This window comes from Mustelus asterias, unplaced genomic scaffold, assembly GCF_964213995.1.
Source record: "Mustelus asterias unplaced genomic scaffold, sMusAst1.hap1.1 HAP1_SCAFFOLD_3709, whole genome shotgun sequence".
NCBI classification, from domain to species: domain Eukaryota; kingdom Metazoa; phylum Chordata; class Chondrichthyes; order Carcharhiniformes; family Triakidae; genus Mustelus; species Mustelus asterias.
In genome coordinates, this window is record NW_027593654.1 from 2,501 (window position 1) to 28,856 (window position 26,356).

Genomic DNA, 26,356 nt, shown 5'->3' on the forward strand with positions numbered 1-26,356 from the left:
TTGCGGTCTTGGGCAGAGCAGGAGCCCCAGACCGAGCTGTGATACACCCGGAAAGGATGCTTTCTATGGGGCATCTGTAAAAGTTGGTGAGAGTCGTAGCGGACATGCCGAATTTCCTTAGTCTCCTGAGAAAGTAGAGGTGTTGGTGGGGCTTTCTTAACTATAGTGTCGGAATGGGGGGGACCAGGACAGGTTGTTGGTGATCTGGAATCTTGAAGCTCTCTCGACCCTTTCTACTTCGTCCCCGTTGATGTCGACAGGGGAATGTTCTCCTCTACGCTTCCTGGAGTCGACGACAATCATCCGTGGGGAGCGAATGGAGCCAACGCTTCGAGTCCGGGTGACCCTTTGTCAGAGTTTTTGTCATCCCTTGTCGGTGAAGCACCCCTTCTAGGTGGGTAGAGGTGGCGGGTTTGGAAGGTGCTGTTCGAAGGAGCCTCGGCGAGTCGCTGCGGTGCATCCATTAGTTGGTGCGCACAGCTGCCGCTGCGCGTCGGTGGTGGAGGGAGTGAATGTCGAAGGTGGTGGTGGTGGTGGGGGGGGGGGGGGTTAGCGTGTTGACCGAGCGGGGGAGGGAGAGGGGGGGTGGCTGCTTCGTCCTGGATGGTGTCAAGCTTCTCGAGTGTTGTGGGAGCCGCGCTCATCCAATAATCTCTCCCTCAATGTCAACAAAACCAAGGAGATTGTCATCGCCTTCAGGAAGCGTAAAGGAGAACATGCTCCTGTCTACATCAACGGGGACGAAGTAGAAAGGGTCGAGAGTTTCAAGGTGTCCAGATCACCAACAACCTGTCCTGGTCCCCCCCACGCCGACACTATAGTTAAGAAAGCCCCACCAACGCCTCTACTTTCTCAGGAGACTAAGGAAATTCGGCATGTCCACTACGACTCTCACCAACTTTTACAGATGCCCCATAGAAAGCACCCTTCCCGGATGTATCACAGCTTGGTCTGGGGCTCCTGCTCTGCCCAAGACCGCAAGGAACTACAAAGGGTTGTGAATGTAGCCCAGTCCCATCACGCAAACCAGCCTCCCATCCATTGACTCCGTCTACACTTCCCGCTGCCTCGGTGGGGGGAAAAGCAGCCGGTATAATCTAGGAACCCCCCCCCACGCCTCCCGGACATTCTCTCTTCCACCTTCTTCCGTCGGGGAAAAAGATACAAAAGTCTACCACCGACCTGGGGAAAAGCTTCCCACCGTTCACCCTATCTATGCCTTTCATAATTTTATACACCTCTATTAAGTCTCCCCTCATCCTCCGTCTTTCCAACCCCAGTCTACCCAATCTCTCCTCATAACTAAGCCCCTCCATACCAGGCCAACATCCTGGTCAACCTCCTCTGTACTCTCTCCAAAGCCTCCACGTCCTTCTGGTAGTGCGGCGACCAGAACTGGACGCAGTATTCCAAATGCGGCCGAACCAACGTTCTAGACAACCGCAACATCAGACCCCAACTTTTATACTCTATGCCCCGTCCTATAAAGGCAAGCATGCCATATGCCTTCTTCACCACCTTCTCCACCTGTGACGTCACCTTCAAGGATCTGTGGACTTGCACACCCAGGTCCCTCTGCGTATCTACACCCTTTATGGTTCTGCCGTATAGCTCCCCCCTACGTTAGTTCCACCAAAATGCATCACTTCGCATTTATCTGGATTGAACTCCATCTGCCACTTCTTTGCCCAAATTTCCAGCCTATCTATATCCTTCTGTAGCCTCTGACAATGTTCCTCACTATCTGCAAGTCCAGCCATTTTCGTGTCGTCCGCAAACTTACTGATCACCCCAGTTACACCTTCTTCCAGATCGTTTATATAAATCAAATCAAAATATTGACGTTCCGATCGCGGTTCTCGCCAAGATACTCACAGCAATATCCGGCAAGCCCCATCGTTACTCCCCCCCATGGAGTCGTAGTAAGACACAGCTCTGTTACGGAAATCCACCACCTGGTGAGGAAGGAATGGCGGACAGGTCAGCTGGGCGAGCGATAGACCGGGCTTCGAGTCCGCTGCGTCCATGTGGGATCTGCTACCCGGGCGATGGACGGGCCCAGACTCACTCACACACACCCCCGACCGACACCACAGGAACAGGAGGAGGCCATTCAGCCCCTCTCTCTCACTCCAGCCTGTTACACAGCAACAGGAGAAGGCCATTCAGCCCCTCTCTCTCCAGCCTGTTACACAGGGACAGGAGGAGGCCATTCAGCCCCTCCTCAAGCCTATTACACAGGAACAGGAGGAGGCCATTCAGCCCCTCTCTCTCCAGCCTGTTACACAGGAACAGGAGGAGGCCATTCAGCCCCTCTCTCTCTCTCCAGCCTGTTATACAGGAACAGGAGGAGGCCATTCAGCCCCTCTCTCTCTCTCCAGCCTGTTATACAGGAACAGGAGGAGGCCATTCAGCCCCTCTCTCTCTCTCCAGCCTGTTATACAGGAACAGGAGGAGGCCATTCAGCCCCTCTCTCTCTCCTCCAGCCTGTTACACAGGGACAGGAGGAGGCCATTCAGCCCTTCCTCGAGCCTATTACACAGGAACAGGAGGAGGCCATTCAGCCCCTCTCCCCTCCTCCAGCCTGTTACACAGGAACAGGAGGAGGCCATTCAGCCCCTCCTTGAGCCTATCACACAGGAACAGGAGGAGGCCATTCAGCCCCTCTCCTCCAGCCAGTTACACAGGAACAGGAGGAGGCCATTCAGCCCCTCTCTCTCCAGCATGTTACACAGGAACAGGAGGAGGCCATTCAGCCACTCTCCTCCAGCCTGTTACACAGGAACAGGAGGAGGCCATTCAGCCCCTCTCCCCTCCTCCAGCCTGTTACACAGGAACAGGGGGAGGCCATTAAGCCCTTCTCCTTGGGCCTGTTACACAGGAACAGGAGGAGGCCATTCAGCCCCTCTCCCTCCAGCCTGTGATACAGGAACAGGAGGAGGCCATTCAGCCCCTCTCCCTCCTCCTCCAGCCTGTTACACAGGAACAGGAGGAGGCCATTCAGCCCCTCTCTCTCCCTCCAGCCTGTTACACAGGAACAGGAGGAGGCCATTCAGCCCCTCTCTCTCCAGCCTGTTACACAGGAACAGGAGGAGGCCATTCAGCCCCTCTCTCTCTGTCCAGCCCGTTACACGGGAATAGTAGGAGGCCATTCAGCCCCATCTCCTTCAGCCGTCCCCTCCTCCTCAAGCCTGTTAAAGTAAAGTTTATTTATTAGTGTCACAAGTTAGGCTTACATTAACACCGCAATGGAGTTACTGTGAAAATCCCCCCTAGTCGCCCACACTCCTGTTCGGGGTGACACTGAGGGAGAATTTAGCACGGCCCAATCCACCCTAACCCAGCCCCGTCTTTCAGACTGTGGGAGGGAAACCGGAACACCCGGAGGAAACCCACGCAGACACGGGGAGAACGCGCAGACTCCCCGCACAGACAGTGACCCGAGCCCCGGGGGAATCGAACCCGGGGTTCCCTGGCGCTGTGAGGCAGCAGCGCTAACCCACTGTGTCACCGTGCCCGCCCACAGTAACAGGTGGTGGTAAAGTCAGAGAGGTTTACAGCATGGAAACAGGCCCTTCGGCCCAAATTGTCCATGCCGTAATTTACGACGACCCTACCCCGCCATTAACCCTTGACACTGGACAGGGTGAGTGTGGGGGTATCCGCATGGCAGATGCAGTATAATGTGGATCAGTGTGAGGTTGTCCACTTGGGCAGCAATAACAGGAAGACAGATTATTACTGGAATGGGTGTGAATCGAGAGAGGGGGGATACTCAGCGAGACCTTGGAGCCCTCGTGCATCAGTCGCTGAGAGTAAGCGCGCAGGGTACAGCAGGCAGTGAAGAAGGTGAATGGTATAGAACATAGAAAGCCACAGCACAAACAGGCCCTTCGGCCCACAAGTTGCGCCGATCACATCCCCACCTCTAGGCCTATCTATAGCCCTCAATCCCATTAAATCCCATGGACTCATCCAGAAGTCTCTTAAAAGACCCCAACGAGTTTGCCTCCACCACCACCGACGTCAGCCGATTCCACTCACCCACCACCCTCTGAGTGAAAAACTTACCCCTGACATCTCCTCTGTACCTACCCCCCAGCACCTTAAACCTGTGTCCTCTCGTAGCAGCCATTTCAGCCCTTGGAAATAGCCTCTGAGAGTCTACCCTATCCAGACCCCTCAACATCTTGTAAACCTCTATCAGGTCACCTCTCATCCTTCGTCTCTCCAGGGAGAAGAGACCAAGCTCCCTCAACCTATCCTCATAAGGCATGCCCCCCAATCCAGGCAACATCCTTGTAAATCTCCTCTGCACCCTTTCAATGGCTTCAACATCTTTCCTGTAATGAGGTGACCAGAACTGCGCGCAGTACTCCAAGTGGGGTCTAACCAGGGTCCTATAAAGCTGCAGCATTATCTCCCGACTCCTAAACTCAATCCCTCGATTAATGTATGTTGTCCTTCATAGCGAGAGGATTGGAGTATAGGGATAGGGATGTTTTGCTGCAATTGTACAGGGCGTTGGTGAGGCCACACCTGGAGTATTGTGCGTAGTTTTGGTCTCCTTATCTGAGGAAGGATGTCCTTGCTATAGAGGGAGCGCAGCGAAGGTTTACCAGGCTGATTCCTGGGATGGCAGATCTGTCACATGAGGAGAGACTGAGTCGGTGAGGATTATATTCACTGGAGTTTAGGAGAGTGAGAGGGGGATCTCATAGAAACGTATAAAATTTTAACAGGGTTAGATTCAGAAAGAATGTTCCCAATGGTGGGGGGAGTCCAGAACTAGGAGGGGTCATAGTTTGAGAATTAGGGGTCGCCTCATTACAGGAAGGATGTGGAAAAGATTGAAAGGGTGCAGAGGAGATTTACAAGGATGTTGCCTGGATTGAGTGGCATGCCTTATGAGGATAGGCTGAGGGAGCTCGGTCTTTTCTCCTTGGAGAGACGTAGGATGAGGGGAGACCTAATAGAGGTATATAAGATGTTGAGAGGCATAGATCGGGTGGACTCTCAGAGGCTTTTTCCCAGGGTGGAAATGTCTGCTACGAGAGGACACAGGTTTAAGGTGCTGGGGGGTAGGTACAGGGGAGATGTTAGGGGGAAGTTTTTCACACAGAGGGTGGTGGGCGAATGGAATCGGCTGCCGTCAGTGGTGGTGGAGGCAAACTCAATAGGGTCTTTTAAGAGACTCCTGGATGAGTACATGGGACTTAATAGGATGGAGGGTTATAGGTAGGCCTAAATGGTAGGGATATGTTCGGCACAACTTGTGGGGCCGAAGGGCCTGTTTTGTGCTGTAGTTTTTCTATGTTTCTATGTAAACCTTTTAGGACTGAGGTGAGGAGAAATTTCTTCACCCAGAGGGCGGTGAATGTGTGGAATTCACCCCCACAGAAAGCAGTTGAGGCCAAAACATTGAGAGATTTCCCAGAAGAAAGTAGATATAGCTCTTGGGGCTAAAGGGATCGGGGGATATGGGGGGAAAGGAGGGGGAAAGTCACGATATTGAATTTGATATTCAGCCGTGAATTCATAATGGATGGCAGAGCAGGCTGAAAGGGCCGAATGGTCAACTTCTGCTTCTAGTTTCAAAGAACAAGGAAAATTCCAGCACAGGAACAGGCCCTTCGGCCCTCCAAGCCTGCACCGACCATGCTGCCCCCAACTGAACTAAAGCCCCCTACCCTTCCGGGGACCGTATCCCTCTATTCCCATCCTATTCATGGATTTGTCCAGACGCCCCTTAAAACTCACTACCGTATCCGCTTCCACTCCCTCCCCCGGCAGCGAGTTCCAGGCACCCACCACCCTCTGTGTAAAAAAACTTGCCTCGTACATCTCCTTTAAACCTTGCCCCCTCGCACCTTAAACCTGTGCCCCCCCTAGTAATTGTCTCTTCCACCCTGGGGGGGGAAAAAGCTTCTGACTATCCACTCTGTCCATGCCCCTCATAATCTTGTAGACTTCTATCAGGTCTCCCCCCTCAACCTCCGTCGCTCCAGTGAGAACAAACCAAGTTTCCCCAACCTCTCCTCATAGCTAATGTCCTCCAGACCAGGCAACATCCTGGTAAATAGAAATAGAACCATAGAAAATTACAGCTCAGAAACAGGCCTTTTGGCCCTTCTTGTCTGTGGCCGAACCATTTTCTGCCTAGTCCCACTGACCTGCACTTGGACCATATCCCTCCACACCCCTCTCATCCATGAACCCATCCAAGTTTTTCTTAAATGTTAAAAGTGACCCCGCATTTACCACTTTATCCGGCAGCTCATTCCACACTCCCACCACTCTCTGCGTGAAGAAGCCCCCCCTAATATTCCCTTTAAACTTTTCTCCTTTCACCCTTAACCCATGCCCTCTGGTTTTTTTTCTCCCCGAGCCTCAGCGGAAAAAGCCTGCTTGCATTCACTCTATCTATACCCATCAAAATCTTATACACCTCTATCAAATCTCCCCTCAATCTTCTACGCTCCAGGGAATAAAGTCCCAACCTATTCAATCTCTCTCTGTAACTCAGCTTCTCAAATCCCGGCAACATCCTTGTGAACCTTCTCTGCACTCTTTCAACCTTATTTACATCCTTCCTGTAACTAGGTGACCAAAACCGTACACAATACTCCAAATTCGGCCTCACCAATGCCTTATACAACCTTACCATAACACTCCAACTTTTATACTCGATACTCCGATTTATAAAGGCCAATGTACCAAATCTTTTCTGTAACCCTCTCCAAAGCCTCCACATCCTTCTACCCCTCTAAACTCCTCCGACCCCTTGACAACCCTCCGTGATATCTGACACTCCACAATCTTGATGTGGAGATGCCGGCGTTGGACTGGGGTGGGCACAGTAAGAAGTCTCACAACACCAGGTTAGAATCCCAACAGGTCTATTTGGTAGCACGAGCTTTCGCAGGACTGCTCCTTCACCAGGTGAGTGGAGGATTTGACTCACAAACAGGGCACATATAGATAGATAGTTTGTGTTCTTGTTTTTCCTACTGGTGGAAACATCCTCTCCACGTCCACTCTATCCAGGCCTCGCAGTATCCTGTAAGTTGCAATAAGATCCCCACCCCCCTCATCCTTCTAAACTCCCAACGAGTACAGACCCAGAGTCCTCAACCGTTCCTCATACGACAAGCTCTTCATTCCAGGGATCATTCTTGTGAACCTCCTCTGGACCCTTTCCAAGGGCCGGCACATCCTTCCTTAGATACGGGGGACCCAAAACTGCTCACAATACTCCAAATGGGGTCTGACCAGAACCTTATACAGCCTCAGAAGTACATCCCTGCATTTGGGGAAGGCACAGTGGGTTAGTGCTGCTGCCTCACAGCGCCAGGGAACCCCGGGTTCGATTCCCCGGGGCTCGGGTCACTGTGCGGTGTCTGCACGTTCTCCCCGTGTCTGCGTGGGTTTCCTCCGGGTGCTCCGGTTTCCTCCCACAGTCCGAAAGAGGTGCCGGTTAGGGTGGATTGACCCGAACAGGCGCCAGAGTGTGGGCGACTCAGGGGGAAGATAGAACATAACAGCACAGAACAGGCCCTTCGGCCCACGATGTTGTGCCGAGCTTTATCTGAAACCAAGATCAAGCTATCCCACTCCCTATCATCCTGGTGTGCTCCATGTGCCTATCCAATAACCGCTTAAATGTTCCTAAAGTGTCTGACTCCACTATCACTGCAGGCAGTCCATTCCACACCCCAACCACTCTCTGCGTAAAGAACCTACCTCTGATATCCTTCCTGTATCTCCCACCACGAACCCTATAGTTATGCCCCCTTGTAATAGCTCCATCCACCCGAGGAAATAGTCTTTGAACGTTCACTCTATCTATCCCCTTCATCATTTTATAAACCTCTATTAAGTCTCCCCTCAGCCTCCTCCGCTCCAGAGAGAACAGCCCTAGCTCCCTCAACCTTTCCTCATAAGACCGACACTCCAAACCAGGCAGCATCCTGGTAAATCTCCTCTGCACTCTTTCCAGCGCTTCCACATCCTTCTTATAGTGAGGTGACCAGAACTGCACACAATATTCCAAATGTGGTCTCACCAAGGTCCTGTACAGTTGCAGCATAACCCACGGCTCTTAAACTCCAACCTCCTGTTAATAAAAGCTAACACACTATAGGCCTTCTTCACAGCTCTATCCACTTGAGTGGCAACCTTTAGAGATCTGTGGATATGAACCCCAAGATCTCTCTGTTCCTCCACAGTCTTCAGAACCCTACCAAGACCCTGTAATCCACATTTAAATTAGTCCTACCAAAATGAATCACCTCACATTTATCAGGGTTAAACTCCATTTGCCATTTTTCAGCCCAGCTTTGCATCCTATCTATGTCTCTTTGCAGCCTACAACAGCCCTCCACCTCATCCACTACTCCACCAATCTTGGTGTCATCAGCAAATTTACTGATCCACCCTTCAGCCCCCTCCTCTAAGTCATTAATAAAAATCACAAAGAGCAGAGGACCAAGCACTGATCCCTGTGGCACTCCGCTAGCAACCTGCCTCCAATCCGAAAATTTTCCATCCACCACCACCCTCTGTCTTCGATCAGACAGCCAGTTACCTATCCAATCGGCCAACTTTCCCTCTATCCCACACCTCCTTACTTTCATCATGAGCCGACCATGGGGGAAATTCACAGTCACTTGATTGCAGTGTTAATGGAAGCCTTACATGTGGCACTAATAAATAAACTTTACTTTTACTTTACTTTTAACCCCGGGGAGCAGGCGACAGGCCGCAACTCACCGCTAAACACCAGTGAACCCCAAGGTGTACAGGAACCAGCAGGATGTCGACTGCGAAGATGTCCACCTTCTTTGTCCAGCGCCGAACAGCCTGGTAACCGTCGCTCCGCACTTTGGGAAAGAAGAAGGTGTTGAAGGCGTGGACACTGGGCAGACCAGCCTTCCCGCTGCGAGCGACCAACAGGTTCATGTAGAAATTAATCACCTAGACAGGGAGAAGGAGAGAGAGGGGAGAGAGAGAGAGAGAAAAGGGGAGGGTGAGTCAGGAGTGCGATGGAATACTCTTCACTCGGCCTGGATGAGTGCGGCTCTGACAACACTCGAGAAGCTCGAAACCCTCCAGGACAAAGTAGCCCCCCCCTCCCCCACCCAATCGACACGCTAACCACCCCCCCGCCAACTTCAACATTCACTCCCTCCACCGCCGAGGCACAACGGCAGCTGTGTGCACCAACTACTGGATCCACAGCGGCAGCTGTGTGCACCAACTACTGGATCCACAACGGCAGCTGTGTGCACCAACTAATGGATGCACAGCGGCAGCTGTGTGCACCAACTACTGGATCCACAACGGCAGCTGTGTGCACCAACTACCGGATCCACAACAGCAGCTGTGTGCACCAACTACTGGATGCACCGCAGCAACTCGTTGAGGCTCCTTCCAAACCCACCACCTCTACCACCGAGCAGAAGGAGGGTGGGTTGTGGGGCGCAGCAGTAAGACGCATGGGACACACCACCACCTGCAAGTCCCCCCCTCCGAGCCGCCCACCCGCGGGGACTGACGAATGTTCAATCACAACCCTGGAACTGACTCCCTAACAGCACCACAAGATCACTGACCCTCCCACCAGTGCGGCGCTCCCTCGGCACTGACCCTCCCCACAGTGCGGCGCTCCCTCAGCACTGACCCTCCCACAGTGCAGCGCTCCCTCAGCACTGACCCTCCCACACAGTGCGGCGCTCCCTCAGCACTGACCCTCCCACAGTGCGGCGCTCCCTCAGCACCGACTCGCCCACAGTGCGGCGCTCCCTCAGCACTGACCCTCCCACAGTGCGGCGCTTCCTCAGCACCGACCCTCCCTACAGTGCGGGGCTCCCTCTGCACTGACCCTCCCACAGTGCGGCGCTCCCTCAGCACTGACCCTCCCACAGTGCGGCGCTCCCTCTGCACTGACCCTCCCACAGTGCGGCGCCCCCTCTGCACTGACCCTCCCACAGTGCGGCGCTCCCTCAGCACCGACCCTCCCACAGTGCGGCGCTCCCTCAGTACTGACTCTCCCACAGTGCGGCGCTCCCTCAGCACTGACCGTCCCACAGTGCGGCGCTCCCTCAGCACTGACCCTCCCACAGTGCGCACTCCCTCAGCGCTGACCCTCCCACAGTGCGGCGCTCCCTCAGCACTGACCCTCCCACAGTGCGGCGCTCCCTCAGCACTGACCCTCCCACAGTGCGGCGCTCCCTCAGCACTGACCCTCCCACAGTGCGGCGCTCCCTCAGCACTGACCCTCCCACAGTGCGGCGCTCCCTCAGCACTGACCCTCCCACAGTGCGGCGCTCCCTCAGCACCGACCCTCCCGCAGTGCGGCGCTCCCTCAGCGCTGACCCTCCCACAGTGCGGCGCTCCCTCAGCGCTGACCCTCCCACAGTGCGGCACTCCCTCAGCACCGACCCTCCCACAGTGCGGCACTCCCTCAGCACTGACCCTCCCACAGTGCGGCGCTCCCTCAGCGCTGACCCTCCCACAGTGCGGCGCTCCCTCAGCACCGACCCTCCCGCAGTGCGGCACTCCCTCAGCGCTGACCCTCCCACAGTGCGGCACTCCCTCAGCGCTGACCCTCCCACAGTGCGGCACTCCCTCAGCACTGAACCTCCCACAGTGCGGCGCTCCCTCAGCACTGACCCTCCCACACAGTGCGGTGCTCCCTCAGCACTGACCCTCCCACAGTGCGGCGCTCCCTCAGCGCTGACCCTCCCACAGTGCAGCGCTCCCTCAGCGCTGACCCTCCCACAGTGCGGCACTCCCTCAGCACTGACCCTCCCACAGTGCGGCGCTCCCTCAGCGCTGACCCTCCCACAGTGCGGCGCTCCCTCAGCACCGACCCTCCCGCCGTGCGGCGCTCCCTCAGCACTGACCCTCCCGCCGTGCGGCGCTCCCTCAGCACTGACCCTCCCGCCGTGCGGCGCTGCAGCCTCACCTCGTCGTTGAGCCAGTTGAGGTGGCTGAGGGTGTGGATGTCCTTGCGGGTGATGGTCAGCCGGAAGGCCTCGGTCAGCACCTCGTCCGGGTTCCCGGGATGGAAGACTCGCCTCACCTCCCCCTCCATCTCCTGCAACACACCAGGTCTGCAGACTAGCGCGCTGTCAGCATTCACTCTGCCACGAGACAAAGGACATGACAACCCCGAGAGGGCCTCGCGCAGCCGGGCTGGGGGGGGGCGGGGGGAGCGGGGAGCTGGGTCTCGCCAGGCCAGGAGAGGTCCAGGCTCCGTCCCCGGCCTGTTCCCAGAGAGCCAAGATCAGCATGGACTCGGTCATCAGAGCAGGGCAACTGGCCAGCTCCTGTTTGATGGGGACAGTGTAGAGGGAGCTTTACTCTGTATCTAACCCCGTGCTGTACCTGTCCTGGGAGTGTTTGATGGGGGACAGTGTAGAGGGAGCTTTACTCTGTATCCAACCCCGTGCTGTACCTGTCCTGGGAGTGTTTGATGGGGGACAGTGTAGAGGGAGCTTTACTCTGTATCTAACCCCGTGCTGTACCTGTCCTGGGAGTGTTTGATGGGGGACAGTGTAGAGGGAGCTTTACTCTGTATCTAACCCCGTGCTGTACCTGTCCTGGGAGTGTTTGATGGGGGACAGTGTAGAGGGAGCTTTACTCTGTATCTAACCCCGTGCTGTACCTGTCCTGGGAGTGTTTGATGGGGGACAGTGTAGAGGGAGCTTTACTCTGTATCCAACCCCGTGCAGTACCTGTCCTGGGAGTGTTTGATGGGGACAGTGTAGAGGGAGCTTTACTCTGTATCCAACCCCGTGCTGTACCTGTCCTGGGAGTGTTTGATGGGGGACAGTGTAGAGGGAGCTTTACTCTGTATCTAACCCCGTGCTGTACCTGTCCTGGGAGTGTTTGATGGGGACAGTGTAGAGGGAGCTTTACTCTGTATCTAACCCCGTGCTGTCCCTGTCCTGGGAGTGTTTGATGGGGACAGTGTAGAGGGAGCTTTACTCTGTATCTAACCCCGTGCTGTACCTGTCCTGGGAGTGTTTGATGGGGGGACAGTGTAGAGGGAGCTTTACTCTGTATCTAACCCCGTGCTGTACCTGTCCTGGGAGTGTTTGATGGGGACAGTGTAGAGGGAGCTTTACTCTGTATCTAACCCTGTGCTGTACCTGTCCTGGGAGTGTTTGATGGGGGGACAGTGTAGAGGGAGCTTTACTCTGTATCTAACCCTGTGCTGTACCTGTCCTGGGAGTGTTTGATGGGGGACAGTGTAGAGGGAGCTTTACTCTGTATCTAACCCCGTGCTGTACCTGTCCTGGGAGTGTTTGATGGGGGACAGTGCAGAGGAAGCTTTACTCTGTATCTAACCCCGTGCTGTACCCGTCCTGGGAGTGTTTGATGGGGACAGTGTAGAGGGAGCTTTACTCTGTATCTAACCCCGTGCTGTACCTGTCCTGGGAGTGTTTGATGGGGGGACAGTGTAGAGGGAGCTTTACTCTGTATCTAACCCCGTGCTGTACCTGTCCTGGGAGTGTTTGATGGGGACAGTGTAGAGGGAGCTTTACTCTGTATCTAACCCCGTGCTGTACCTGTCCTGGGAGTGTTTGATGGGGACAGTGTAGAGGGAGCTTTACTCTGTATCTAACGCCGTGCTGTACCTGTCCTGGGAGTGTTTGATGGGGACAGTGTAGAGGGAGCTTTACTCTGTATCTAACCCCGTGCTGTACGTGTCCTGGGAGTGTTTGATGAGGGACAGTGTAGAGGGAGCTTTACTGTGTCTCTAACCCCGTGCTGTACCTGTCCTGGGAGTGTTTGATGGGGACAGTGTAGAGGGAGCTTTACTCTGTATCTAACCCCGTGCTGTACCTGTCCTGGGGAGTGTTTGATGGGGGGGGACAGTGTAGAGGGACCTTTACTCTGTATCTAACCCCGTGCTGTCCCTGTCCTGGGAGTGTTTGATGAGGACAGTGTAGAGGGAGCTTTACTCTGTATCTAACCCCGTGCTGTACCTGTCCTGGGAGTGTTTGATGGGGACAGTGTAGAGGGAGCTTTACTCTGCATCTAACCCCGTGCTGTCCCTGTCCTGGGAGTGTTTGATGGGGGACAGTGTAGAGGGAGCTTTACTCTGTATCTAACCCCGTGCTGTACCTGCCCTGGGAGTGTTTGATGGGGACAGTGTAGAGGGAGCTTTACTCTGTATCTAACCCCGTGCTGTACCTGTCCTGGGGAGTGTTTGATGGGGACAGTGTAGAGGGAGCTTTACTCTGTATCTAACTCCGTGCTGTACCTGTCCTGGGAGTGTTTGATGGGGACAGTGTAGAGGGAGCTTTACTCTGTATCTAACCCCGTGCTGTACCTGCCCTGGGAGTGTTTGATGGGGACAGTGTAGAGGGAGCTTTACTCTGTATCTAACCCCGTGCTGTACCTGCCCTGGGAGTGTTTGATGGGGACAGTGTAGAGGGAGCTTTACTCTGTATCTAACCCCGTGCTGTATCTGTCCTGGGAGTGTTTGATGGGGGACAGTGTAGAGGGAGCTTTACTCTGTATCTAACTCCGTGCTGTCCCTGTCCTGGGAGTGTTTGATGGGGGACAGTGTAGAGGGAGCTTTACTCTGTATCTTACCCCGTGCTGTACCTGTCCTGGGAGTGTTTGATGGGGACAGTGTAGAGGGAGCTTTACTCTGTATCTAACCCCGTGCTGTACCTGTCCTGGGAGTGTTTGATGGGGGACAGTGCAGAGGGAGCTTTACTCTGTATCTAACCCCGTGCTGTACCTGTCCTGGGAGTGTTTGATGGGGGGGGAAGAGTGTAAAGGTTGATTTACCTCCGTGAGCTCGATGAACTCATCCTCCACCGCTTTATCGAGCCGGACCCTCGGTGGAGTCTCCTCCGTCTCTTCCTGGGGGATATCAGCGATTGGGATTTCCTCAATTAAGGGAACTCCAAGGGACAGGTGGGCCGTCACGTGCATCGACAAGGTCTCCTTGTCGTGCAGCCTCTGGAAGCACAAGATCCCCTTTTACAACATCCACACGTCAGAACCTGCAACTCCTGTGCAACAGGCTAGCGGAGCTGAATGGCCTTCTCCTGTTACAGAAACGGGAACTCTGTACAGCGCTCCGAGTGTGGGTCTAACCGAGGGATAGGGAGACCGGAACTGTGCACGGTGCTCCGAGTGTGGGTCTAACCCAGGGATAGGGAGACCGGAACTGTGCACGGTGTTCCGAGTGTGGGTCTAACCGAGGGATAGGGAGACGGGAACTGTGCACGGTGCTCCGAGTGTGGGTCTAACCGAGGGATAGGGAGACTGGAACTGTGCACGGTGCTCCGAGTGTGGGTCTAACCGAGGGATAGGGAGACCGGAACTGTGCACGGTGCTCCGAGTGTGGGTCTAACCGAGGGATAGGGAGACGGGAACTGTGCACGGTGCTCCGAGTGTGGGTCTAACCGAGGGATAGGGAGACTGGAACTGTGCACGGTGCTCCGAGCGTGGGTCTAACCGAGGGATAGGGAGACCGGAACTGTGCACGGTGCTCCGAGTGTGGGTCTAACCGAGGGATAGGGAGACCGGAACTGTGCACGGTGCTCCGAGTGTGGGTCTAACCGAGGAATAGGGAGACCGGAACTGTGCACGGTGCTCCGAGTGTGGGTCTAACCAAGGGATAGGGAGACGGGAACTGTGCACGGTGCTCCGAGTGTGGGTCTAACCGAGGGATAGGGAGACTGGAACTGTGCACGGTGCTCCGAGTGTGGGTCTAACCGAGGGATAGGGAGACCGGAACGGTGCACGGTGCTCCGAGTGTGGGTCTAACCGAGGGATAGGGAGACGGGAACTGTGCACGGTGCTCCGAGTGTGGGTCGAACCGAGGGATAGGGAGACGGGAACTGTGCACGGTGCTCCGAGTGTGGGTCGAACCGAGGGGATAGGGAGAGGGGTGGATACGGTGGGAGAGCGGCTGTGGAGGGTTAGTGCGTCAGTCACCATCTCCCTGGATGGCGGGGGGGGGGCAGTCTCGATGGGTTGAATGGCGGACGGGTCTGGGGCTGACGCACGCCGGCGACAGAGGGGACGGGATGCTTCGCCCGTGGACTGACCTGTTGTTTCAGACGCTGCGCCAAAGCTTCCTGTTCCTCGATGAGTCTCCGCCGTTCCCGCGCTCGGGAATCGTACATACTCATTCTGGGAAAGGGGGAGGAAGAGGGGGTCGAGGGGGAGAGACGGATGGAGGGAGAGAGAGAGAATTTACACAATCGATACACAGAAACGATTCACCTCCTCCAGTCCCCCTCCCTATCTCTGTAACCACCTCCAGCCCCCTACACCCCCTCCCTATCTCTGTAACCTCCTCCAGCCCCCTACACCCCCTCCCTATCTCTGTAACCTCCTCCAGCCCCCTACACCCCCTCTCTATCTCTGTAACCTCCTCCAGCCCCCCTACACCCCCTCCCTATCTCTGTAACCTCCTCCAGCCCCCTACACCCCCTCCCTATCTCTCTAACCACCTCCAGCCCCCTACACCCCCTCCCTATCTCTGCAACCTCCTCCAGCCCCCTACACCCCCTCCCTATGTCTGTCACCTCCTCCAGCCCCCCCACACCCCCTATCTCTGTAACCTCCTCCAGCCCCCTCCACCCCCTCCCTATCTCTGTAACCTCCTCCAGCCCCCTACACCCCCTCCCTATCTCTGTAACCTCCTCCAGCCCCTTTACGCCTCCTCCCTATCTCTGTAACTTCCTCCAGCCCCCCCCTATCTGTGTAACCCCCTCCAGTCCCCTGCACCCCCTCCCTATCTCTGTAACCTCCTCCAGCCCCCTACACCCCCTCCCTATCTCTGTAACCTCCTCCAGCCCCCTACACCCCCTCCCTATCTCTGTAACCTCCTCCAGCCCCCTACACCTCCTCCCTATCTCTGTAACCTCCTCCAGCCCCCTACACGCCCTCCCTATCTCTGTAACCTCCTCCAGCCCCCCTACACCCCCTCCCTTTCTCTGTAACCTCCTCCAGCCCCCCCTACACCCCCTCCCTATCACTGTAACCCCCTCCAGCTCCCTACACCCCCTCCCTATCTCTGTAACCTCCTCCAGCCCCCTACACCCCCTCCCTATCTCTGTAACCGCCTCCAGACCCCCCACACCCCCTATCTCTGTAACCTCCTCCAGCCCCCTAAACCCACTCCCTATCTCTGTAACCTCCTCCAGCCCCCTACACCCCCTCCCTATCTCTGTAACCTCCTCCAGCCCCCTACACCCCGTCCCTATCTCTGTAACCCCCTCCAGCCCCCTACACCCCCTCCCTATCTCTGTAACCTCCTCCAGTCCCCTACACCCCCTCCCTATCTCTGTAACCTCCTCCAGCCCCCTACACCCCCTCCCTATCTCTGTAACCTCCTCCAGCCCCCTACACCCCCTCCCTATCTCTGTAACCTCCTCCAGCCCCTTTACGCCTCCTCCCTATCTCTGTAACCTCCTCCTGCCCCCTACACCCCCTCCCTATCTCTGTAACCTCCTCCAGCCCCCTACACCCCCTCCCTATCTCTGTAACCTCCTCCAGCCCCTTTACGCCTCCTCCCTATCTCTGTAACCTCCTCCTGCCCCCTACAGCACTCACTGAAACTTACAGCTCATTTATCCAATGCACAGCATCGAAGCTTGGCATTCTGTAACAGAAAGAGAGAGAGAGAGAGAGAGAGAGAGAGTCAATGAAGCAGATAATAAACACTGTCTCCCATCAAACACTCCCAGGACAGGTACAGCACAGGGTTAGATACAGAGTAAAGCTCCCTCTACACTGTCCCCCATCAAACACTCCCAGGACAGGTACAGCACGGGGTTAGATACAGAGTAAAGCTCCCTCTACACTGTCCCCATCAAACACTCCCAGGACAGGTACAGCACGGGGTGAGATACAGAGTAAAGCTCCCTCTACACTGTCCCCCCATCAAACACTCCCAGGACAGGTACAGCACGGGGTTAGATACAGAGTAAAGCTCCCTCTACACTGTCCCCCATCAAACACTCCCAGGACAGGTACAGCACGGGGTTAGATACAGAGTAAAGCTCCCTCTACACTGTCTCCCATCAAACACTCCCAGGACAGGTACAGCACGGGGTTAGATACAGAGTAATGCTCCCTCTACACTGTCCCCATCAAACACTCCCAGGACTGGTACAGCACGGGGTTAGATACAGAGTAAAGCTCCCTCTACACTGTCCCCCATCAAACACTCCCAGGACAGGTACAGCACGGGGTTAGATACAGAGTAAAGCTCCCTCTACACTGTCCCCCATCAAACACTCCCAGGACAGGTACAGCACGGGGTTAGATACAGAGTAAAGCTCCCTCTACACTGTCCCCATCAAACACTCCCAGGACAGGTACAGCACGGGGTTAGATACAGAGTAAAGCTCCCTCTACACTGTCCCCATCAAACACTCCCAGGACAGGTACAGCACGGGGTTAGATACAGAGTAAAGCTCCCTCTACACTGTCTCCCATCAAACACTCCCAGGACAGGTACAGCACGGGGTTAGATACAGAGTAAAGCTCCCTCTACACTGTCCCCCATCAAACACTCCCAGGACAGGTACAGCACGGGGTTAGATACAGAGTAAAGCTCCCTCTACACTGTCTCCCATCAAACACTCCCAGGACAGGTACAGCACGGGGTTAGATACAGAGTAAAGCTCCCTCTACACTGTCCCCATCAAACACTCCCAGGACAGGTACAGCACGGGGTTAGATACAGAGTAAAGCTCCCTCTACACTGTCCCCCATCAAACACTCCCAGGACAGGTACAGCACGGGGTTAGATACAGAGTAAAGCTCCCTCTACACTGTCTCCCATCAAACACTCCCAGGACAGGTACAGCACGGTGTTAGATACAGAGTAAAGCTCCCTCTACACTGTCCCCATCAAACACTCCCAGGACAGGTACAGCACGGGGTTAGATACAGAGTAAAGCTCCCTCTACACTGTCCCCATCAAACACTCCCAGGACAGGTACAGCACGGGGTTAGATACAGAGTAAAGCTCCCTCTACACTGTCCCCCATCAAACACTCCCAGGACAGGTACAGCACGGTGTTAGATACAGAGTAAAGCTCCCTCTACACTGTCTCCCATCAAACACTCCCAGGACAGGTACAGCACGGTGTTAGATACAGAGTAAAGCTCCCTCTACACTGTCCCCATCAAACACTCCCAGGACAGGTACAGCACGGGGTTAGATACAGAGTAAAGCTCCCTCTACACTGTCCCCATCAAACACTCCCAGGACAGGTACAGCACGGGGTTAGATACAGAGTAAAGCTCCCTCTACACTGTCCCCCATCAAACACTCCCAGGACAGGTACAGCACAGGGTTAGATACAGAGTAAAGCTCCCTCTGCACTGTCCCCATCAAACACTCCCAGGACAGATACAGCACGGGGTTAGATACAGAGTAAAGCTCCCTCTACACTGTCCCCCATCAAACACTCCCAGGACAGGTACAGCACGGGGTTAGATACAGAGTAAAGCTCCCTCTACACTGTCCCCATCAAACACTCCCAGGACAGGTACAGCACGGGGTTAGATACAGAGTAAAGCTCCCTCTACACTGTCCCCATCAAACACTCCCAGGACAGGTACAGCACGGGGTTAGATACAGAGTAAAGCTCCCTCTACACTGTCCCCATCAAACACTCCCAGGACAGGTACAGCACGGGGTTAGATACAGAGTAAAGCTCCCTCTACACTGTCCCCCATCAAACACTCCCAGGACAGGTACAACACGGGGTTAGATACAGAGTAAAGCTCCCTCTACACTGTCCCCCATCAAACACCCCCAGGACAGGTACAGCACGGGGTTAGATACAGAGTAAAGCTCCCTCTACACTGTCCCCCCATCAAACACTCCCAGGACAGGTACAACACGGGGTTAGATACAGAGTAAAGCTCCCTCTACACTGTCCCCCCCATCCAACACTCCCAGGACAGGTACAGCACGGGGTTAGATACAGAGTAAAGCTCCCTCTACACTGTCCCCCATCAAACACTCCCAGGACAGGTACAGCACGGGGTTAGATACAGAGTAAAGCTCCCTCTACACTGTCCCCCATCAAACACTCCCAGGACAGGTACAGCACGGGGTTAGATACAGAGTAAAGCTCCGTCGACACTGTCCCCATCAAACACTCCCAGGACAGGTACAGCACGGGGTTAGATACAGAGTAAAGCTCCCTCTACACGGTCCCCCCCATCCAACACTCCCAGGACAGGTACAGCACGGGGTTAGATACAGAGTAAAGCTCCCTCTACACTGTCCCCCCATCCAACACTCCCAGGACAGGTACAGCACGGGGTTAGATACAGAGTAAAGCTCCCTCTACACTGTCCCCCATCAAACACTCCCAGGACAGGTACAGCACGGGGTTAGATACAGAGTAAAGCTCCCTCTACACTGTCCCCATCAAACACTCCCAGGACAGGTACAGCACGGGGTTAGATACAGAGTAAAGCTCCGTCTACACTGTCCCCATCAAACACTCCCAGGACAGGTACAGCACGGGGTTAGATACAGAGTAAAGCTCCCTCTACACTGTCCCCCATCAAACACTCTCAGGACAGGTACAGCACGGGGTTAGATACAGAGTAAAGCTCCCTCTACACTGTCCCCCCATCAAACACTCCCAGGACAGGTACAACACGGGGTTAGATACAGAGTAAAGCTCCCTCTACACTGTCCCCCCCATCCAACACTCCCAGGACAGGTACAGCACGGGGTTAGATACAGAGTAAAGCTCCCTCTACACTGTCCCCCCATCCAACACTCCCAGGACAGGTACAGCACGGGGTTAGATACAGAGTAAAGCTCCCTCTACACTGTCCCCCATCAAACACTCCCAGGACAGGTACAGCACGGGGTTAGATACAGAGTAAAGCTCCCTCTACACTGTCCCCCATCAAACACTCCCAGGACAGGTACAGCACGGGGTTAGATACAGAGTAAAGCTCCCTCTACACTGTCCCCATCAAACACACCCAGGACAGGTACAGCACGGGGTTAGATACAGAGTAAAGCTCCCTCTACACTGTCCCCCATCAAACACTCCCAGGACAGGTACAGCACGGGGTTAGATACAGAGTAAAGATCTACTGCTTACCTGGATGGATCGAGCCTGGGAGCTTCCTTTACCTTCACTACGATGACTGACTCCGTGTCGGAACCTGAAGCGAGAGAGAAAAAAAGAACTCAACGCGAGGGTGACCCCAGGACGTCCTGACTGACCGGCAGATGGCAGACAACAATCCTTCAATCCCAACTCTCTCCAGCCCATCCTCACCAGAGACCCGTCCCTTGTCACATCACGCACGGGACCCTCCAGTGCAGGAGGAGGCCACTTGGCCCATCGAGTCTGCACCCACCACAATCCCACCCAGGCCCTCTCCCCACAACCCCACGCATTTATCCCACTAGTCCCCCTGACACTCAGGGACAATTTAGCACGGCCAATCCACCCTAACCTACACATCTTTGGACACTAAGGGACAATTTAGCATGGCCAATTCACCCTAACCTGCACATCTTTGGACACTAAGGGACAATTTAGCATGGCCAATCCACCCTAACCTACACATCTTTGGACACTAAGGGACAATTTAGCATGGCCAATTCACCCTAACCTGCACATCTTTGGGACACTAAGGGACAATTTAGCATGGCCAATCCACCCTAACCCGCACATCTTTGGACACTAAGGGACAATTTAGCACGGCCAATCCATCTAACCTGCACATCTTTGGACTGTGGGAGGAAACCGGAGCACCCGGAGGAAACCCACGCAGACACGGGGAGAACGTGCAGACTCCGCACAGATAGTGACCCAAGCCCGGGAATCGAACCCGGGTCCCTGGCGCTGTGAGGCAGCAGTGCTAACCCGCTGTGACACAGCCCAAATTTAGAATGCAAGGTGGCACAGTGGCTCGCAAACCTTTTCCAACTCACGCTTATCGGCGTCACATGAAGTAGAAAGGGTCGAGAGCTTCAGGTTTTTAGGTGTTCAGATCACCAACAACCTGTCCTGGTCCCCCCCACGCCGACACTACAGTTAAGAAAGCCCCACCAACACCTCTACTTTCTCAGGAGGCGAAGGAAATTCGGCATGTCCGCTCCGACTCTCACCAACTTTTACAGACGCCCCATAGAAAGCATCCTTCCCAGATGTATCACAGCTTGGTCTGGGGCTCCTGCTCTGCCCAAGACCACAAGGAACTACAAAAGGTCGTGAATGTAGCCCAATCCATCACGCAAACCAATCTCCCATCCATTGACTCCGTCTACGCTTCCCGCTGCCTTGGGGGGGGAAAAGCAGCCGGCGTAATCAAGGACCCCCCCAACACACCCCGGACATTCTCTCTTTGGCGGATAGGGTTAAAGAGAATCCTAAGGCGTTCTATAGGTATGTCAAGAACAGAAGGTTGGTTAGGGCAAGTTTAGGGCCAGTTATAGATGGCAGAGGGAAGTTATGTGTGGAACCGGAGGAGATTGGTGAAGCATTGAACCAATATTTCTCTTCGGTGTTCACGCAAGGGGACATGAATATAGCTGAGGAGGACACTGGGTTGCAAGGGAGTAGAATAGACAGTATTACAGTTGATAAGGAGGATGTGCAGGATATTCTGGAGGGTCTGAAAATAGATAAATCCCCTGGTCCGGATGGGATTTATCCAAGGATTCTCTGGGAGGCAAGAGAAGTGATTGCAGAGCCTCTGGCTCTGATCTTCAGGTCGTCGTTGGCCTCTGGTATAGTACCAGAAGATTGGAGGTTAGCGAATGTTGTCCCATTGTTTAAGAAGGGGAACAGAGACTTCCCCGGGAATTATAGACCGGTGAGTCTCACTTCTGTTGTCGGCAAGATGTTGGAAAAAATTATAAGGGATAGGATTTATAGTTATTTGGAGAGTAATGAATTGATAGGTGATAGTCAGCATGGTTTTGTGGCAGGTAGGTCGTGCCTTACTAACCTTATTGAGTTTTTTGAGAAAGTGACCAAGGAGGTGGATGGGGGCAAGGCAGTGGACGTGGTATATATGGATTTTAGTAAGGCGTTTGATAAGGTTCAGCATGGTAGGCTTCTGCAGAAAATGCAGATGTATGGGATTGGGGGTGATCTAGGAAATTGGATCAGGAATTGGCTAGCGGATAGGAAACAGAGGGTGGTGGTTGATAGTAAATATTCATCATGGAGTGCGGTTACAAGTGGTGTACCTCAGGGATCTGTTTTGGGGCCACTGCTGTTTGTAATATTTATTAATGATCTGGATGAGGGTATAGTTGGGTGGATTAGCAAATTTGCTGATGACACCAAAGTCGGTGGTGTGGTAGACAGTGAGGAAGGGTGTCGTAGTTTGCAGGAAGACTTAGACAGGTTGCAAAGTTGGGCCGAGAGGTGGCGGATGGAGTTTAATGCGGAGAAGTGTGAGGTAATTCACTTTGGTAGGAATAACAGATGTGTTGAGTATAGGGCTAACGGGAGGACTTTGAATAGTGTGGAGGAGCAGAGGGATCTAGGTGTATGTGTGCATAGATCCCTGAAAGTTGGGAATCAAGTAGATAAGGTTGTTAAGAAGGCATATGGTGTCTTGGCGTTTATTGGTAGGGGGATTGAATTTAGGAGTCGTAGCGTTATGTTGCAACTGTACACAACTCTGGTGCGGCCGCACTTGGAGTACTGTGTGCAGTTCTGGTCCCCACATTACAGGAAGGATGTGGAGGCTTTGGAGAGGGTGCAGAGGAGGTTTACCAGGATGTTGCCTGGTATGGAGGGGAGATCCTATGAGGAGAGGCTGAGGGATTTGGGATTGTTTTCGCTGGAAAGGCGGCGGCTAAGAGGGGATCTTATTGAAACATATAAGATGATTAGAGGTTTAGATAGGGTGGATAGTGATAGCCTTTTTCCTCTGATGGAGAAATCCAGCACGAGGGGGCATGGCTTTAAATTGAGGGGGGGTAGTTATAGAACCGATGTCAGGGGTAGGTTCTTTACCCAGAGGGTGGTGAGGGATTGGAATGCCCTGCCAGCATCAGTTGTAAATGCGCCTAGTTTGGGGGCGTTTAAGAGATCCGTAGATAGGTTCATGGACGAAAAGAAATTGGTTTAGGTTGGAGGGTCACAGTTTTTTTTTTTAACTGGTCGGTGCAACATCGTGGGCCGAAGGGCCTGTTCTGCGCTGTAATGTTCTATGTTCTTCCACCTTCTTCCGTCGGGGGAAAAAAGATACAAAAGTCTGAGGTCACGTACCGACCGACTCAAGAACAGCTTCTTCCCTGCTGCTGCCGTCAAGACTTTTGAATGGACCGACCTCGCATTAAGTTGATCTTTCTCTGCACCCCGAGCTGTGACTCTAACACTACATTCTGCACCCTCTCCTTTCCTTCTCTATGAACGGTATGCTTTGTCTGCACAGCGCGCGAGGAACAATACTTTTCACTGCATCCCGATACACGTGACAATAACAAAACAAATCTAATCAGAGACAGTCAGTTTGATTAGACTTCCCAGTGTTGTGGGAATCGAGGGATTCTAGAATCATAGAGGTTTATTTAAATCCTGGATTGGAACGAGAGTGAGTAGGAAATCCTGGTTTGGGAATTCTGCGGGGAACAGCACTGAGGTTTCAACTTTATTTACTGTTTATTGAATTGAAGTGAACTGGTTTTGATCTGATTTATTATTGTCCCGTGTATCGGGATGCAGTGAAAAGTATTGTTTCTTGCGCGCTGTACAGACAAAGCATACCGTTCATAGAGAAGGAAAGGAGAGGGTGCAGAATGTCGTGTTACGGTCACAGCTAGGGGTGTAGAGAAAGATCAACTTAATGCGAGGTAGGTCCATTCAAAAGTCTTGACGGCAGCAGCAGGGAAGAAGCTGTTCTTGAGTCGGTCGGTACGTGACCTCAGACTTTTGTACCTTTTTCCCCCCGACGGAAGAAGGTGGAAGAGAGAATGTCCGGGGTGCGTTGGGGGGGGGGGTCCTTGATTATACTAAATCAAATCCAATTCGGGTGGAGTCTCTTTCTCGTACCTGTGGAGGTCGCGTCCGCAGCTCCAGGGAGGTGTCCCTCAGTTGCGTCAGGGTTGGCGTCCGGGTGCGAGGGGCTGGAGGCCGGCGCCGAGGAGGGGGTGTCCTCCCAGAAGGCCGGGTGGGGCGGGGTTGCCGAGCCCAGCGGGCTGCTGGCTCCCGAGGCCACCCTCGGCGAGAGACGGCAGCTGGAGTCCGAGAGGGCAGACCTTGAGGAGACAACACACACACTCACTCACAATAGTGGAACCCGCAAACAAAAAAGGCAGAGGGATCTGGGCGTACAGGGACACAGGTCACTGAAAGTGGCAACGCAGGGTGGAGAAGGTAGTCAAGAAGGCATACGGCACGCTTGCCTTCATCGGCCGGGGCGTTGAGTTTAAAAATTGGGCAAGTCATGTTGCAGCTTCATAGAACCTTAGTTAGGCCGCACTTGGAATATAGTCTTCAATTCTGGTCGCCACACTACCAGAAGGATGTGGAGGCTTTGGAGAGGGTTACAGAAAAGATTCACCAGGATGTTGCCTGGTCTGGAGGGCATCAGCTATGAGGAGAGGTTGGAGAAACTTGGTTTGTTCTCACTGGAACGACGGAGGTTGAGGGGGAGACCTGATAGAAGTCTACAAGATTATGAGGGGCATGGACAGAGTGGATAGTCAGAAGCTTTTTCCCCCCAGGGTGGAAGAGTCAATTACTAGGGGGGCATAGGTTTAAGGTGCGAGGGGCAAGGTTTATAGAACATAGAAAACTACAGCACAAAAACAGGCCCTTCGGCCCCACAAGTTGTGCCGAACATATCCCTACCTTCTAGGCCTACCTATAACCCTCCATCGTATTAAGTCCCATGTACTCATCCAGGAGTCTCTTAAAAGACCCTATTGAGTTTGCCTCCACCACCACTGACGGCAGCCGATTCCACTCGCCCACCACCCTCTGTGTGAAAAGCTTCCCCCTAACATCTCCCCTGTACCTACCCCCCAGCACCTTAAACCTGTGTCCTCTCGTAGCAGACATTTCCACCCTGGGAAAAAGCCTCTGAGAGTCCACCCGATCTATGCCTCTCAACATCTTATACACCTCTATTAGGTCTCCTCTCATCCTACGTCTCTCCAAGGAGAAAAGACCGAGCTCCCTCAGCCTATCCTCAGAAGGCATGCCACTCAATCCAGGCAACATCCTTGTAAATCTCCTCTGCACCCTTTCAATCTTTTCCACATCCTTCCTGTAATGAGGCGACCAGAACTGAGCACAGTACTCCAAGTGGGGTCTGACGAGGGTCTTATATAGCTGTATCATTATCCCCGGACTCCTGAACTCAATCCCTCAATTGATAAAGGCCAGCACACCATACGCCTTCTTAACCACCTCCTCCACCTGCGGGGCCGATTTTAGAGTCCTATGGACCCGGACCCCAAGGTCCTTCTGATCCTCTACCGTACTAAGAGTCTTTCCCTTTATATTGTACTCCTTCATCCCAATTTGACCTGCCAAAATGGACCACTACGCGTTTATCTGGGTTGAAGTCCATCTGCCACTTGTCTGCCCAGTCTTGCATCCTATCTATGTCCCTCTGTAACTTCTGACATCCCTAAGGGAGATGTACGGGGCAAGGTTTGAAGGAGATGTACGGGGCAAGGTTTGAAGGAGATGTACGGGGCAAGGTTTGAAGGAGATGTACGGGGCAAGGTTTGAAGGAGATGTGCGGGGCAAGGTTTGAAGGAGATGTGCGGGGCAAGGTTTGAAGGAGATGTACGGGGCAAGGTTTGAAGGAGATGTACGGGGCAAGGTTTGAAGGAGATGTACGGGGCAAGGTTTGAAGGAGATGTACGGGGGTGGGGTGGGGGGGGGAAGGAGATGTACGGGGCAAGGTTTGAAGGAGATGTACGGGGCAAGGTTTGAAGGAGATGTACGGGGGGGGGAAGGAGATGTACGGGGCAAGGTTTGAAGGAGATGTACGGGGGGAGGGGGGAGGAGGAGATGTACGGGGCAAGGTTTGAAGGAGATATACGGGGGGGCGGGGGGGGGGGGGAGGAGATGTACGGGGCAAGGTTTGAAGGAGATGTGCGGAGGGGGGGAAGGAGAAGACAGGAACACTGCTCCAGCCGGAGGGGCTACGCTTCGCGATAAACTCACAGGTCCCGGTGCGAGAGGGGGCTGCAGACTCTGGATAGCGACGGTCGATTGGTGTAGTTTGCAGTCACCGCCTCGAGGAGCTGTCGGTAGATCTCCTTCTCTTCCCTCAAGATGGTCTTGGAGGGGGGGGGGGGGGGGGTTAAAGACCACAACGCAACGTCATACAGTGTGCT

The 26,356-nt window shown here is 54.1% G+C and overlaps 1 protein-coding gene across 1 annotated transcript in view; it reads right to left on the minus strand.

Annotated features, from left to right (window-relative positions):
* Window positions 1–26,307, minus strand: part of LOC144490736 (sentrin-specific protease 1-like) — a gene marked incomplete at its 3' end in the record, with an annotated part of 28,707 nt that extends 2,400 nt beyond the window's left edge. The window contains exons 1-9 of the mRNA XM_078208444.1: window positions 26,184–26,307; window positions 24,054–24,259; window positions 20,133–20,196; window positions 16,607–16,645; window positions 15,084–15,168; window positions 13,813–13,986; window positions 10,970–11,101; window positions 8,773–8,976; window positions 1,876–1,955 (exon numbers count right to left, since the gene is read on the minus strand). Coding sequence (XP_078064570.1) covers window positions 1,876–1,955; window positions 8,773–8,976; window positions 10,970–11,101; window positions 13,813–13,986; window positions 15,084–15,168; window positions 16,607–16,644 — 713 coding nt within the window. The remainder of the gene's footprint in view (window positions 1–1,875; window positions 1,956–8,772; window positions 8,977–10,969; window positions 11,102–13,812; window positions 13,987–15,083; window positions 15,169–16,606; window positions 16,646–20,132; window positions 20,197–24,053; window positions 24,260–26,183) is intronic.
* Between the last annotated feature and the right edge of the window lie 49 nt (window positions 26,308–26,356).